Source organism: Hypanus sabinus, chromosome X1 (genome assembly GCF_030144855.1).
Source record: "Hypanus sabinus isolate sHypSab1 chromosome X1, sHypSab1.hap1, whole genome shotgun sequence".
NCBI classification, from domain to species: Eukaryota; Metazoa; Chordata; class Chondrichthyes; order Myliobatiformes; family Dasyatidae; genus Hypanus; species Hypanus sabinus.
The window spans coordinates 65,403,258-65,420,876 of record NC_082738.1 but is presented as its reverse complement, the minus strand read 5'-3'; the positions used below and the strand labels follow the sequence as shown (position 1 = coordinate 65,420,876).

The 17,619-nt window shown below is 42.3% G+C and overlaps 1 protein-coding gene across 5 annotated transcripts in view; it reads right to left on the bottom strand.

Annotated features, from left to right (window-relative positions):
- Positions 1-17,619, bottom strand: part of LOC132384975 (phosphatidylinositol 5-phosphate 4-kinase type-2 beta) — a 271,613-nt gene that overhangs the window by 33,630 nt on the left and 220,364 nt on the right. For all 5 annotated transcript variants that reach the window (XM_059956672.1, XM_059956671.1, XM_059956674.1 and 2 more), the window contains one exon: positions 3,407-3,520. In XM_059956672.1, the coding sequence (XP_059812655.1) occupies positions 3,407-3,520 (114 nt within the window). The remainder of the gene's footprint in view (positions 1-3,406; positions 3,521-17,619) is intronic.

The window sequence follows — 17,619 nt, the reverse complement described above, 5'->3', positions numbered from 1 at the left end:
TTTTACCCTCAAAATAAACTCAGATCAGTGACATTTTTATATTCTAATGAATAGTTAACCAGCGTCCCTTGCAACCACGTGTTGTGACTGAGTTTAGTCCATTGTTTAAATAAGACCACCTGGATGATACGTTAAAGGAAATAAATCTGAAATCCACATCTTCCAGTACATATGTACAACCAATTGTAAATACGAATTTGATATTATTTATTCTTCACTGAAAATAGTACAATGATTCAAATCCAGCATTTCCCAGGATAGACTTAGAAGTGCTGTCGGAAAAAAAGCAAAACACCTTTCTCTCCACCTGGATTCATTAAATGCGAGATTAATTCAAGTGCTGATTAGACCACAGTTTAAGCTTTAACACAACAGATTCTGTGGATGCTGGAAATCAGAGGAACACACACAAAATGTCTGAGGAACTCAGCAAGTCAGGCAGCATCTATGGAGAGGGTATTTTGGACTAAGACCCTTCACAAGGACTAGAAAGGGAAGAAGCCAGAATTGTATTAGTTCACAAGCAGTCCCAAATCCAAGATCCATTCAATTGAACTGCAGAGCTGAGCACCACTGCAATGAATTTCAACCACATCATTTTATTTAGAGATCTGGCCCATGAGCCATCCTGCCCAATTACACCTATGTGACCAATGCACCAACTAACTTGGGCATCCTTGGAATATGGAAGGAAACCCACGTGGTCACAGAGAGAACGTACGAACTCCTTATAGACAGTGGCAGGATTTGAACCCAGGTTGCTGGCACTATAATGGCGGTATGCTAACAGCTACGATACTGTGCTGTCCCAAAGATAAGGATTAGTTTTATCTGCCACATGTACATTGAAACACACAGTGAAATGTGTTGTTTTGCATCAACAACCAACACATTCTGACAATGTGCTGGGGGCAGACTGCAAGTGTCGCCATGCTTTGGGCACCAGCATAGCATACCCACAACTCATTAACCCAAATGTGGGAAGAAATATGAGCATCTGGAGGAATATCGTGTGGTTCCCGGGGAGAACATACAAACTCCTTACAGGCAGTGACGGGAGTCAAACCTCATTTTGTGTTCACTGGCATTGTAAAGCAATTGCACTGACCACTATGCCACCATGCTGCCCAAAGTGCCATTATTTTCTCAGTGAAGATGATTCTTCTCAAAATACGTGATCAGATCGCACTTGGAGTATTGTGAGCAGTTTTGGGCCCCTTATTGAAGGATGTGCAGGAATTGGAGAGGAACCAGAGGAGGTTCACGAGAATGGTCCTAGGAATGTAAGGGTTAATGTATGAAGAACCCTGGGTTTGTACTCACTGGAGTTTAGAAGAACAGGGAGGCTGTTGAATATTGAAAGGCCTGGATAGAGTGGATGTGAAGAGAATGTTTCCAATAAAGCCTTCTTTGTTACTGCTGCTGCTGTGAGGTCCGGGACTCTGCTGGGAAGAACAGGCCCCCAGACCTCGGGGTCGTGTTGCCGATGGCCATTGGCGGGGCCGTCTTAATACACTCAGCAGAGGATGGTGCCCGGAGAAGCTGTACCAGAGGGGATGGTTATCGGCTCGGAGTCCTTTCGATGGACTCAGGTCGCTTTCGGTGTGTGCTGCGTCTGCGAGGCTGGTTTCGACGGAGCTTCCATTGTGTGCTGCGTCTGCGAGGCTGAGTCGGGCGGCGCCTTGGAAGTCCATAGCGGGGGTATTCCCTTCTGCCGCCGGCGTGGGACGAGGAGTCTGTCGGGACCCTGGGGACTTGTGGAAACTGTGGTGATTTCTTTTGAACTTACAGTCCTTTAACATCCTGGACTATTTTTACTGTGCCCATAGTCTGTTTTTTTTTATCAATTATGCTATTGTTTGCACTGTTGTAATTATATGTTGTAACTATGTGGTTTTGTGCAGGTCTTGTAGCTTTAGTTTTTGTCTGGTGGATTTGGAGCTCCTTTCTGGGGAACGCGCTAGACGGTAGCGCGATATTAATACACAGCAGCCTCTCCGGACTCTGGATTGGGGATTGCCAAACGTTACGTGGATTTTCTGGTGTAGTCTGTTTTGTCATGTGCTTTTGTGATATCATTCTGGGGGAACATTGTCTCATTTTTTAACTGCATTGCATTTGTGGTTTCTAAATGACAATAAACTGAATCTGAATCTGAACCTGAATTTAGGGCCAGAGGGCACAACCTTAGAAGAGAGGGATAGAAACATAGAAAACCTACAGCACAATACAGCCCCTTCTGTCCACAATGCTGTGCCAAACATGTACTTACTTTAGAAATTACCTAGGGTTACCCATAGCCCTCTATTTTTCTAAGCTCCATGTACCTATCCAGGAGTCTCTTAAATGACCCTATCATAGCTGCCTCCACCACCATTGCCAGCAGCCCATTCCACACACTCACCACTCTCTGTGTAAAAAACTTACCCCTGACATCTCCTCTGTACCTACTCCCCAGCACCTTAAAACTGTGCCTCTTGTGTTAGCCATTTCAGCCCTGAGAAAAAGCCTCTGACTATCCACTGATCAATGTCTCTCATCATCAAAGATGTCCCTTTAGAAAAGTAATGAGGAATTTCTTTAGCCAGAGGGTGGTGAATCTGTGGAATTCATTGCCACGGATGGCAGTGGAGGCCACGTCATTGGAGGAGGTTGATAGGTACTTGTTAGTAAGGATGTCAAAGTTCACAGGAGAATGGGATTGAGAGAGAACATATCAGAGATGATTGAATGGCCAAATAGCCTAATTGTGCTCCTCTGTATGTCTCATAATCTAACATGACTGTCACAGTCAGAGCTCCTAGTCAGTAACGTGGTTACAGGAGAGTGTCTGTTTCTCAAGTCCATTCTCATACTCAAGCAGATCACAGCTTTTCAATAAAAAACACATATTCTCCTCTTGCTGCACGTCACATTCTGAAAAAGAATAGCTGCTAGAGTAACACAGTCCGTCAGGTGGCATCTGAGGCGGCAAAGGGATAAGCTGAAGCTTTGAGTGTCCCATTCAGCAATATCCCAACATTAATGACTTCTTAATCATGGGGTACCTGGAGAGACCAGACTACTCTGCCTACAAGCTCAGCTTTACAACATTGTGATTAATTCATTCTGCTGCCCTATGGGCTGGCAGAAGATGTTAGGCATAGGTTACTGTTTAAAGAATGAAAGAGGCATAGGTGAATAGGAGGAGCTGCAAAATCATTGGAAGGAACGAGGATTAAATTTTTCAGATCCAAACACAAAGGCATCAAGCAGGAGTCAAGTATTCCATATGGAACACTGACAGGAGAGAAGCACCATCAAGCTTCAGGTCCCATCTGACCAAGCATTCTTCTGACTCAGAGATCTTTCTCATGCAGCATAATTCAGCAGTTTCCACTTTGCGACTGTCATCATCATTACTCACCTCAACATCACGCTTAAGTTTGTCCAGAAACATCTTTTTATTTTCATCCCCTATTTGAATTCTTTGCCCTTCATTTAGAAAGTCATTGTCTTTTAGCGTTGGCAACTCTTTGGCCTGAAACAAAAGATACCAAACACACTTACACATAATGCAAGTTACATGATGGTTTGATCCAAATATGTAATTTATTAAAAATAAATATATTAAAATAAAATTTGCTTGCAACATATGGGAAATAAGGCAGAGATACCTTTATTTCTAAATATATAAATATATTCCACGATCAATTTAACCCTTCCCACCTGCATATCCTATAATCCGCCATTTTTCTTTCATCCACATGCTTATCCATGAGTCTCTTAAATGCCTTACCACCACCGCTGGCAGTGTGTTCCATACACTTAACACACTCTGTGTGAAAAACCTACCCTTGACATCCCCTCTATAGGTCCTCCACTCACCTTAAAAGGATGTTTGAAGGGCTTGTTTCGGTATTGTAGTGCTCTATGACTCTGAGACAAAAGATATTTTCTGTACTAATAATTTCCCTTATGTGTTCCTTACAGATATAGCACCAAGAGTCAGCCACCAACCCAAGTTCAGACAGACTCCAATGCAACAGGTGCAGGTTTGTCTGTGTGATTAAAGGTATTGGTTTCAGCAAAGTACCATTTTACACAGAGAATGGTGGGTCAATGGAATGCGCTGCCGGGGGGTGGCAGAGACAGATATACGCAGGGCATTTAAGCAACTCTTAGATAGGAAAATGGAAGGAAGGGATAGAGAGATTTTAGGTGTAGGTTAAGATGCTGGAATGACATCAAGGGCTGAAGGGTCTGCATTGTGCTGCAGTGCTCTATACTCTATATTCTATCATAATTTATAGTTGAACTAATGACCTTCCCTTGGACAACATCGGTGGCGTGGAGAGGGGAGACTTGTAGCTTGAGCAACTGCCGGTCTTCCATAAAAACCTTGCCCAGGCTTGCACCCTGGAAACTTTCCAAGGTGCAAATCCATCGTCTATCGAGACTAACGGAGGCCTACTACTATAGATGAATAAATAGCAATCAACAGAAAACCGCAACCTCTTCACGATCTTGCAAAGGTGCCATTCAAATGTCTGAATACAGAATCTCCCTGAGTTTAGAAGAGTTTTGTAATTATAAATGGAAACTTAAATTACATACACTTATTCCACTTTTTCACAAATCTAACTATCTGGAAAGCCAAGCACAAGATGCATCATAATACTTATGGCATATTTAGTTCTGGATTCTGACAGCCTTGGCTATTGTTAGCTTGATTCAACTGAACCATCACTGTGCCATGATCCTTTGCATTTTTTTAAAGATGTTCTTAAAATAAAAGCTCTATACTACATCATTCCCACCCCCTCCCCATCAGGAAACTTATTCAACCATTCACTGAGATATTATCTGCACTTAGAGCAGAGGGAACAATGTTTCATTGACTATATACTCATCTATCAGCTCAAACCTGCTGACTTATAATTACCTATTGCATCGGGGAACTGACAGCCCTGTACTACCCTGGTTAAATGATGACTTTGTATCTGTAACCCTTTATGGCAAGGTGTTGATACTGTTGGATTACACTGTTTAATTGTCATTATCTTTGCAGTTTAACAATTTATGCTTGCTAGTATTTTATATGTATATCTTCCAGTCAAGATGGTGCCTGCATACAACGCTTCTTCAGTCAACATCTTATGGATAGACCATGAAACCACATATTTCACTTCTTTTATGTCTTTTACATTTGTTTTTCATCTTAAATGTGATTCTGGAACTGTTGGAGCCCGGGATTTGCAGTGTGGAGATCAGTTGGGTGTTTCAGTGCTCTATGGTCTCCAAGAGGATTCTGGGAGACAGGTAGCGTGTGCAAACCTCATGGCGAGAAGACTGTGGAATGGTTGTGGGGCAATGAGCCTATGTTCGACTCCATTTTGCCAATTAAAGCTTCCATTGTTTGGCCATTAAAGCAATAAGGGAGATTGAAACATGGAGGCGAAAGTGGAAGGTTAGCACTGGCTGCCTGCCTTTTGATCCCTGGGGAGATCACTTTGTCGCTGGAGAGGGGAGACTGCCTTTTGATCCCTGGAGGGATTGCTCTGCTGCTGGAGATAGGAGATTGCCTGCTGATCGCTGGTGGAATCACTCTGCTGCTAGAAAGGGGAGACTGTCTTTTGATCGCTGGTGGTATCACACCGCTGCCGCAGAGGGAAAAGCCTGCCACTGTGCCTGGAGGATGTTACTCAGGTTTTCTGCATTTTGGATATGGACTTGAACTATAGATTATTTTTCAGTCTTATAGTTTTTTCATATTCTGTGTTTTTCACCTGATCTTTCTCATTTTTTTGGGTGAGGAGGATTTGGGGGTTGATGTACCCGTTCCATTTTTGTTCGTTCTTTGTTCGTTTTTTGTGCGGATTTTTCATTTTGTCTGGGGAGGAGGGATTTGGGGGCTGATGTTTGTGCTGCCGTTCTTTCCTTTCTTGGTTTCGTGGCTATCTGGAGAACAATTTCAGAGTTATATACTTTGATAATAAATGAACCTTTGTGTGTATGTATGTATTATGTAACTGTTTAATATGTTTCCTAATGACCACAGTTTGTCTATGCAGTTGTCGCCTAGTGACGATGTTTATATGATTCTGTATGCTTCTCTGGTGTTGCATTATTTGAATAGGGGCTATATGATTAGCTAACTCTTATCTACGACGTGAATTAAATATTTCTTATTTATGGGTATAAATAGAGCTGACCACAAGGTGCTGCCAGCTTTTGCTTCTTCTTTCCCTTCTGCTGCTAGCATTTGCTCCCATAACTGTCTGTGTTTAATTTTTTCCGTTTTATTAACACTTAATAAAACGATATTGAAACAAGTTTTGTGCCTCTTTCCTGAGTTCCAAAAAAACCTTGGATTAAAAACATTAGAATCCAACAGTATGATATGTATCCATTGTGGTGGTTGTCTACTAAATTGCTCCTAGAGAGTGGTGCATGTGAGTGGTATTTTCAGAGTATACAGTCAAAATATCTACACAATAGCAAATCTTAACTAAGCATCTATCACCAACATTCACAATGATCAAAGACCCATACATTTTGTTTTACCTCTAGCATGGCACTATTACAGTGTCAGCTGTAAGATCAAGGGTTCAATTCCTGTTACTGTCTGTAAGGGGTTTGTACATTGTGACTGTGTGGGATTACTCCAAGAGCTCTGGTTTCCTCCCACTTTCCGAAGATGTATGGTTAGAGTTAGTGAGATATAGGCATGCTATGCTGGCACCAGAAGCCCCTAGCTCAATCCCCGCTGACTTGATTTGACGCAAATAAGGCATTTCACCATATGTTTCGATGTTCATGTGACAAATAAAGCATAACTTTACTGATCAAGGCACACAAACATGAAACTTCATGTGTGGATCATGCACGTCAGGAATGACATCACAGTGATAACAGGCATGTTTCATTAATTGTTTACTAACCAGAAATGTAACTTGTAACATTTGATCATGAGCCCACGGAGTATTTGCCACTTGAATTTGAAACTCTGAGATTTAATTCAGTCGCAGCACCATGTGCTGAGGAAATACTGATTTGGGGGGGGGGGGGGGGTGAATTTAAAGACCATAAGACATAAGAGCAAAATTAGGCCATTTGACCCATCAAGTCTAATCCACATTCCATCATGGCTGATTGATTAACCCCATTCTCCTGCCTTCTTTCCGTAACCTTTGACACCTTGACTAATCAAGAACCTATCAACCTTCCCTTTAAATACACTCAATGACTTGGCCTTCATAGCCACTGTCCATGGCAATGAATTCCACAGTCACAACATTCTGGCTAAAGAAATTTCTCCTCATCTCTGTTCTAAAGGAACATCCTTGCATTCTGTGCCCTCTGGTCCTGGACTCCCCCACTACAGGAAACATCCTCTCCACATCCAATCTATCTGTGTCCTCTGGTCCTAGACTCCCCCACTATTGGAAACATCCTCTCCACATCCACTCTGTCAAGCCCTTTCAAAATTCAAGAGGTTCAAGTAAGATACCCCTTCATTCTTCTAAACTCCAGCAAATACAGGTGCCAAGCCATCAAACACTCCTCATATATTAACCTTTTCCTTCCCAGGATCGTTCTTGTGAACCTCCTCTGGACCCTCTCCAATGCTCCAATGCAAATCTCCAAACCTTTCTTAGATAAGGGCCTCAAAACTGCTCATCATATTACAACTCAGCCATTTCCTTACCTTGAGTTACATTTAGTTGCCGTATTCAAAACCTGAGGGAAGTCATAGCCATAACAATTCTGATCTGAAGAAAAGTCAGGGAATTATCCACAGCAGTCTCACCATCAATTCTTAGTGTCACAGCCAGTGTCCATTATCACACTACTACTTGTGGAAGCTTGCTCTGTGCAAACTGGCTATCATGAATTTTACAAAACAGCAAAATTGCAAGGTGCTTTGGAATCCCCTACAATGACATAAAAGTCATTTACAAATGCAAGTAGGTTTTCTCTTATATTAATTATATTGAATTTATTGTATGATTATATTGATATCCACCTTAATCAATCAATCACCTTAAAATGCTGAGATGATCACCAGTGATTTCCTCTCCCCTATTTGTAACATTTACTGGAAGCGTTGCAAACGAAGAGCCTGAAGCATTGTTGAGGATCCCTAACATCTATCCAACAATCTCTATGCCCCACTCTCGTAAGGAAGGAGGTACAGGAGAACCAGGACTAGAACAGCTTCTACAGCTTCTTCCCTCAGGCCTTGGGACTAATGAATACCTTACCATCACTGAGGTCAGGTCACTCGGAGGGTAAGCTGTTTACTGTTTACCTGTGCTGTGCACTTCACATGCATAATGAATTATATTAACTTATTTGTGGTAGTTTCTTTCAAAGTGCTGTGTGTGATATATATTTTGTGGGTGCACCGTGGTCAGCAGGAACATTGTTTCGTTTAGTTGTATAAATGTACAGTCAGCTGACAATAATCTTGAACTTGGATACTAACTCTGGTATCTTCCAACCTCTCAACGTCCTGTTCCTTGCTGGTTAGATAACTTACATACTCATGTAATACAGTTACATTATTTTCTTTAAATATCCCTCTGCTAATTGACTGAACAAATTTCAGGACATATGTTAGTGATAATAAACCTGTTTTCTTCCATGTGATGATAGGTTCCACATCCTAACCACACTGGAGGCCTGTGCTGGAGATTTAAGGACTGTCTATGAGTTCAGGTGGTTGGAGGGAAGAAAGGGTGTTGGGTTTGCTATTGTTGTTTTGTAGCGTATTGCGTTCTGTCGAGCATCATGGGTATGCAATGTTGGAACAGGAATGTGTGGTGGCATTTGCAGGGTGGCCTCAGCACATCCTTAGCTGTGTTGGTTGGTAATACAAACGATACCCATGTGATAAATCTGAATCACTCTTCCAGTTCAAAGCCAAGAGAAAAAGATCAGGAAGTTTCAATTGCCTGTTAATACATTCTAAACCATCAAGCAACTCTGTTGCCAATACTTAACTACACTGCATAACACATGCTGTACATTACTCAATTACCATTAGGGTGTTTATTTATGTACTGGGGCTGCGCTGTATTGAGATTACAGTGTGAAAGTGATGATTGATGTATTGAGCAAGTGCAACCAATACCAGCTGAAATCTGACCGACAGCCCATTCATCTCATGGTTATTTGAGAGATGGACCGGCTATAAAACAATGGTCAATGGTCAACACACATCAATTGCTGTTCATTGTGCAAGATGCAAAGATGTAAAAAATGACAAATTATCAGGATAAAAAGAGCAAAGGTGAACATCCATTACAAAGTCTACCAGCAGTAGAGTTCCAACAAAGCCTATTTACACCAGCACCTTTGAACCAAACCAAAATGTCTTAGAGCACAAATTATTTGATCACATGAAAGGGTTAACATATGAGGAGCACTTGTTGGCTCTGGGCCTATACTCATTACAGTTTAGAAGAATGGGGGTGGGGGGGGTTGGGTGTTTTACTGAAACCGACAGAATATTGAAAGGCCTGGAAAGAGTGGATCAGAAGAGGATATTTCCAATATTGGGACAATCTAGGATCAGAGGGCACAACTTCAGAATAGAAGGACAATCGTTTAGAACAGAGATGAGGAGGAATTTCTTTAGCCAGAGGGTGACAAATCTGTGGAATTCTTTGTCACAGATGGCTGTAGATGCTTAAGTCATTGTGTATACACCCTATCCTTGTTACATGCATCTTCAGACAATGTGGATTCACAGTTATGGAAGGAACCTATTTCTACCAATGTCTCCTTATATGCGCCCAAAAACTCACAGTTATGTGAGGAGCATAGCTTTTCCGTCAATACAAGTCATGTGCGCACGCCTCACAGTCTCACAGTTGGAACGAGAAGCACCACTTTCCCGCCAATACAAGTCACGTGCACACGCCTCACAATCTCACTCCCACCAGTCCCGCATTGGTTTTGGCAAGGTGTGGATGTGCGAGCTTGTGCTCTTAAACTTCTGTGGTTTTACCTATGCTGCAGTGATATTGTGCTTGAAATATTTAACTATGCCTCCTAAGCATCCGATGTCATCTCCTGGGCCTTCAGCCAAGCAACAGAGAACCGCTTTAACACTTGAAAAAAATTTGGAAATTATAAACAGCGTGGCATCAGGTGAAGGTAACACAGCTCTGGGACGCTACTGCCGGGAACAGAATCTTGCCTTAGGTTCTTTTGTTGCTTGACAATGTGCCAGCCCATCCTAAACATTTGCACAGCATTCATCCTGACATAACAGTGTGTCTCCTGCCGCCTAACACAACATAGCTGATTCATCCACTTGACCAAGGTGTGATATCCACATTCAAGCGTTTTTTTTTTGCGGTGAACTATCTCTCACATGCTGCAAGCAACAGACGATTTTGAAAATCCCGGGAGTTTACCAATGGTGAGGGAATGGTGGAAGTTGGAACACTTGGCACAAATGGCAGTGGACATGGACACAAGTTTAGAATGAAGTCAGCATTTCAGTCATTCCCTGCTGTCAACACTTCTTCCCTACAAGCAAATTTATGCTGAAAAACAAAATGTTGCCAAGCAAACAACCCTCACCACTTTCTTCACACCGGTGTCATCTCCTGCTGCTGGGAGTTCTAAGAGTTCTGTGAGTCTTCCTTCACCCCTTACTGTGCTTGATATGATCCTGACGACCCACAACCATCCATCTTATCCATCTAAAGCTGCCCCACACAACAACCAATCATCTCCCGGAGCGAACACACCTGCCACTGTTGGTGAGTACTGTACACCTAGTATGTCAACTTTCTATGATTTATTACGTTGAATATTACCTTAAATTGATGAAATATAATATAAATGTTGCCTTGTGGTACATGTCGTATTAGTATGAAAATGTGAATAAATTACAGGTAAAACATTTAGGAAGCCCTCCAGAACGCATCCCTATTTTCTCCATTTAAATAATTATTCACATTATTAAAACATACATTTTAATATTATAATATTCATATTATGCGTCGACTGCAAGGAAAGTATCCCCCGCATATAACGAGGATAGGGTGTACTTAAATTGTCTTGTCCATACTGCACCAACCGCTGCTGCTGGGCTATGAACATGCAGTCCTTCGTGCATGCAGTTGTAATTTAAATTGCGGTGTTTAAGAGCAGCAACTTGGAAGTTTTACTATCAGCAGCAGATTTACTGTGTGGCGGCAGGGAGTTCCAAACTGGAATGGTCCTAGGGTACAGTGAGCAGCGGTAGCAGTCCTTGTTAGTCCGGATAGTCTTGTAGTTCATTTTGTTCAATTGGTTTTGTCGGGTTGCTGGTCTGTTGTTCTGGTTACACAAAAGGTGACTAATGTTGGATGGAGTTAATGAATGAGTTTCCTTGTAAATTGTAGTAAGCCTGGCTATTTTGTGGCGTCGTTGGAGGGTATCCCATTTGAGGTCGAAAAGCATATCTGTAACACAACTGGTCTTTCTATAATCACTAGTTACAAACCTGGCAGCTCTTCTCTGGACCTTCTCAATGTTATTGATGTGAATGATAGGGATTTGGTAGGGATCCCAAATGGCACGATAGTATTCAAGTCTTGGACGGACGAGAGTTTTATATTGGATGTTAATAGGTTCATGATTAGTACAGTGGTCAAAGGTTATGAGAAGGCAGAAGAATGGAGTTGAGAGGGATAAAAAAATCAGCTATGATGAAATGGCAGAGCAGACTCAATGGGTCAAATGGCCAAATACTGTTCATATGTCTCAAACAAGCAAAAATCTGCAGATGCTGGAAATCCAAGCAACACATAGAAAATGCTGGAGGAACTCAGCAGGCCAGGCAGCATCTATGGAAAGAAATATAGCTGACGTTTCGGGCCAAGACCCTTCAGCAGGACTGAAGCAAAAAAGATGAGTAGATTTAAAAGATGGGGGAGGGGATAGAGAAACACAAGGTGATAGGTGAAACTGGGAGGGGGAGGGATGAAGTAAAGAGCTGGGAAATTGATTGGTGAAAGAGATACAGGGCTGGAGAAGGGAGAATCTGATAGGAGAGGACAGAAGGCTATGGGAGAAAGAAAAGGGGGAGGAGCACCAGAGGGAGGTGATGGGCAGGCAAGGAGATAAGGTGAGAGAGGGAAACAGGAATGGGGAATGGTGAAGGTGGGGGCATTACCAGAAGTTACAGAAATTGATGTTCGTGCCATCAGGTTGGAAGCTACCCAGATGGAATACAAGGTGTTGTTCCTCCAACGTAAGTGTGGCCTCATCACAATAGTAGAGGCGGCTATAGATGGATATACCAAAGTGGGAATGGGAAGTGGAATTAAAATGGGGTGGCCACTGGGAGATCCTGCTTTTTCTGGCGGATGAAACGGAATCCCACTCTATGCTGGGTCTCAACAATACACAGGAGGCCCCATGGGGACCACCGGGTACTGTAGATGACCCCAAAAGACTCATAGGTGAATCGTCACCTCACCTGAAAGGACTGTTTTGGGCCCTGAATGGTAGTGAGGAAGGAGGTGTAGGGGCAGGTGCTTTCCGCAGGGATCACTCCCTACACGACTCCCTTGTCCATTCGTCCCTCCCCACTGATCTCCCTCCTGGCACTTAGCCTTACAAGCAGAACATTCCCCCTGCACTTTCCAACAATTACCTTAAAATTATAGGGCTTTTCTCTTTGCACGAAGGAGGACCTGAGGTGACTTGACAGAGATGTATAAAATGATAAGAGGCATAAATTGAGTGGACCCCCAGCAACATTTTCCCAGGGTGAGAAGAAACAATTTTAGGATGATTAGAGGAAAGTATGGGGGGGGGGGGTTCAGAGGTAGATTTTTTTTCACACAGAAAGCAGTGGGTGCATGGAACATGTTGCCAGGGATGCCAGGCAGAGACATTAGGGGCATTTAGGAAACTCTTAGATAGCACATGGATGATAGAAAAATGGAGGGCATGAGGGAGGGAAGGGTTAGATTGATCTTACAGTAGGTTAAAAGGTTGGCTGAAGGGCCTTCACTGCGTTGTACTGTTCTATATTCTATGTTCAGATGTGTTAACTCTGATGTTCTGACCTCTTAACCACAACTTTTAATCACATCATTTCCTGTGGAAGCTTGATGTGTACAAAATATTTGCAGATCTATACACATTACAGAAGTGGCTATAGTTCAAAAGTACTTCACTGCTAAGCATTCTGAAAGGGACTATTGCACATCATGGCTAGTATAATGCTCTATATGCCAGCGATTGGCAATCAGCTCCCGACACCCTCTGTAAGGAGTTTGTATGTTCTCCTCGTGACCGTATGGATTTCCTCCAAGAGCTCTGGTTTCCTCCCACATTCCAAAGACGTAAGGTTTAGTGTAAGTAAATTGTGGGCATGCTATGTTGCTACTGGAAGTATGGCAACACTTGTGGGCTGCTCCCCAGCACATACCCAGACTGTGTTGGCCATTGATGCAAATGGTACATTTTGATGTATATGTGACAGATAATGCTAATTTAACCTAACCTTTAACTGTTCAGTGTGAATAACATCAGAGTCAAGAAAATAAGAGTTTTCTCAGCTTTCCAGAATGTTTTATCATGAGATTAACTAGGCATGTTGTCCTTGCCAGAAGAGTTTATAGTTACTCAGTAAAAGAGGAAAGTAAGTGGATAAATTTAAGTGGATAAATCTCCGGGTCCTGACAGGATATTCCCCAGGACCTTGAGGGAAGTTTGTGTAGAAATAGCAGGAGCTCTGACGGAGATCTTTAATATGTCATTAGAAACGGGGATTGTGCCGGAGGATTGGCGTATTGCTCATGTGGTTCCATTGTTTAAAAAGGGTTCTAGAAGGAAGCCTAGCAATTATAGACCTGTCAGTTTGACATCAGTGGTGGGTAAATTAATGGAAAGTATTCTTAGAGATAGTATTTATAATTATCTGGATAGACGGGATCTGATTAGAAGTAGCCAGCATGGATTTGTGCGTGGAAGGTCATGTTTGACAAACCTTATTGAATTTTTTGAAGAAGTTACGAGGAATGTTGACGAGGGTAAGGCAGTGGATGTAGTCTATATGGACTTCAGCAAAGCCTTTGACAAAGTTCCACATGGAAGGTTAGTTAAGAAGGTTCAGTCGTTAGGTATTAATGCTGGAGTAATAAAATGCATTCAACAGTGGCTAGATGGGAGATGCCAGAGAGTAGTGGTGGATAATTGTTTATCGGGATGGAGGCCGGTGACTAGCGGGGTGCCTCAGGGATCTGTTTTGGGCCCAATGTTGTTTGTAATATACATAAATGATCTGGATGATGGGGTGGTAAATTGGATTAGTAAGTATGCCGATGATACTAAGGTAGGAGGTGTTGTGGATAATGAGGTGGATTTTCAAAGCTTGCAGGGAGATTTATGCCGGTTAGAAGAATGGGCTGAACGTTGGCAGATGGAGTTTAATGCTGAGAAGTATGAGGTTCTACATTTTGGCAGGAATAATCCAAATAGAACATACAGAGTAAATGGTAGGGCATTGAGGAATGCAGAGGGAGAGATCTAGGAATAACTGTGCATATTTCCCTGAAAGTGGAGTCTCATGTAGATAGGGTGGTGAAGAGGACTTTTGGAATGCTGGCCTTTATAAATCAAAGCATTGAGTACAAAGTTGTACAAGGCATTGGTAAGGCCAAATTTGGAATATTGTGTGCAGTTCTGGTCACTGAATTATAGGAAAGATATCAATAAATTAGAGAGAGTGCAGAGACGATTTACTAGGATGTTACCTGGGTTTCAGCAATTAAGTTACAGAGAAAGGTTGAACAAGTTAGGTCTCTATTCATTGGAGCGTAGAAGGTTGAGGGGGGATTTGATCGAGGTATTTAAAATTTTGAGAGGGATAGATAGAGTTGACGTGAACAGGCTGTTTCCATTGAGAGTAGGGGAGATTCAAACTAGAGGACATGATTTGAGAGTTAGGGGGCAGAAGTTTAAGGGAAACACGAGGGGGTATTTCTTTACTCAAAGAGTGATAGCTGTGTGGAATGAGCTTCCTGTAGAAGTAGTAGAGGCCTGTTCAGTTGTGTCATTTAAGGTAAAATTGGATAGGTATATGGACAGGAAAGGAGTGGAGGGTTATGGGCTGAGTGCGGGTAGGTGGGACTAGGTGAGATTAAGGGTTCGGCGCGGACTAGGAGGGCCAAGATGGCCTGTTTCCGTGCTGTGATTGTTATATGGTTATATGGTAATAGAATTAGCTTTTAATTACTATATTCTTCCTGGTAATATTATCCATTAATAGCATTCAGTTTAAAATAACATGTATTCTAATGTAATGATGATTTTGAAGAAACAGCACAAATTCCATAATTACATCCATAGCTGTGAAATTCACTTGAGGTTAAATGTTATGAAAATCTATGCACACATCTCTAGATATTTTGCAACAGCTACTCCAGGGATAGGGATTAAGGAGGGTTTATTATGAATACGTTTAAAATTGGCTTTATGAAATCCTGTTAAATTTTGTTCTTGCATCAATTATCTCGGGAGGTGTTATTCTGTACCTACAGCCATATACTAATGTAGATGAATATTACTTTTCTCAATGCCTGGTTTCCCTAGCTTATCATAGCCAAATTCTACTGGCACCAAAGATAGGTGCTTAGGAGCAGTGAAAGTGTTTGTTCTTCCCTGTGGGCATCTTCCCAAGACAGCAAAGATAACACATCAGAGAGCCAACATGTTCTATTATGATAGCTTTGAATCTCAATATTTTAAAGCTGTTGCACTACAAGATTAGCGTTCAATTCACCAAGAGTTTAACCAGGATGCTGTCTTCAGTAAGGCGTAGAATATTTTCTAAACGGGGAGCAAAGCAACCCAGCCATCCCTAAGGGTTAACTTTCAGGTTCAGTTTGTGGTAAGGGAGGCAAATTCATTTCAAGAGGACTAGAATATAAAAGCAAGAATGCAAAGCTGAGGCTCTATAAGACAGTGGTGCCCAACCACCGGGCCACGTGGAAATGCTATGATTTGGCGATATGAAACGATGAATCAGCTGCACTTTTCCTCATTCCCTGTCACGCCCACTGTTGAACTTGAACGCACGCAAGGTCATTACACATCTGAGGTCATCAGTCGCCTGAACACAGTGATACCCTAGCGCCAGGGATCACTGGTTGGCGCCAGGTAACCAGCCCCCTTGCGCGGCCAGCAAGAAGTGCCGTTGATGTTGGCCCAGAGCGCGGACAGATGGGTGCCACCTCTAAAGCTGTTTAGCACACTGAATGCTCGTGGGGAACCTGGTGCTAAAATATTCACAGACGACCTAATTCAGGCTCAGGGTTTCATAAGTAGCAGAGCAGCTACCTCACTGTGATCTACTGAAAGTCATCCCTCGAGCCAAACTTTTGTCAGCCGATAGATCCTACCTACCTACGGGGGGGGGGGGGGGGGCGCACGCACCCTGTCGCACTCCTCACTCGGTCGTTCTCTCCGGACTGCGACTGCCGCGGTCCCAGTACGGGGACCTTCGGCCCTTACCTTGTCCTCTCACTGGTGTGTTGCAATGATTTTATATATTCATATGAGGAAAATATGTGCTGTGTGTTTAATATCCAAACGTTACTTAAAATGTTATGATGCTATTGGCTTATGAGTGAGTTATAATTGACTTACCACTATATTCATGTGAGGAAAATATGTGCTGTGTGTTTAACATTAAATTTGTTAGATAAACCCTTTTAGAAATGAAATTGAGAGTATTAGCCACTTATAAGTGACTTATAGTTGACTTATCAACGATATTCCAGTCATGATTAACACCACCACCACCACACCCACCCACCCCCCATCAGCCGGTCCGCAAGAATATTGTCAATATTAAACCGGTCCATGGTGCAAAAAAGGTTGGTGACCCCTCCTATAAGACATTGGTCAGTTTGCAGTATTGTGAGCAGTTTTGGGACTGTGCTGGAATTAGAGAAGGTTCGGAGGAGGTTCATGAGAATGAACCCAGGAATGAAAGGACTACCGTATATTTGAAGCCTGACTTGCCAGAGTTTAGAAGAATGAGGGAGGATCTCATTGAAATTAAACCTATTGAATATTGAAAGGCCTAGGTAGAGTGGATGTGAGGAGGATGTTTCCAATAACGGGAGAGTCCACGACCAGATGATACAGTTTCACAATTCAAGGACATCCCTTTAGAACAGAGATGAGGAGGAATTTCTTTAACCATAGTGTGGTGAATCTGTGTAATTCATTGCCGGAGATGGTTGTGGAGGCCAAGTCATTGGGTATATTTAAAGCAGAGGTAGATAGGTTCTTGATTAGGAAGGGCATCAAAGGTTACCGGGAGAAGGCAGGAGAATGGGGTTGAGAGGGTTGTAAATTGAATTGATTTGACTTTATTTCTTACATCCTTCACATACATGAGTAGTAAAAATCTTTACATTACGTCTCCGTCTGAAGGTGCAATATGCAATTTATAGCAATTTGTAATAAATGGTATGTACAACAGGACAGTCAATATAGTATAGTGTAAAGGGGGTTTCTTTTTTTTCTTTGTTACTGTTGGGAAAGGGTTTCCTTTTGTTAACTAGCAGGAATGCTAATTTACTGATAACGAGAATGGTATTCCTTTGTAAA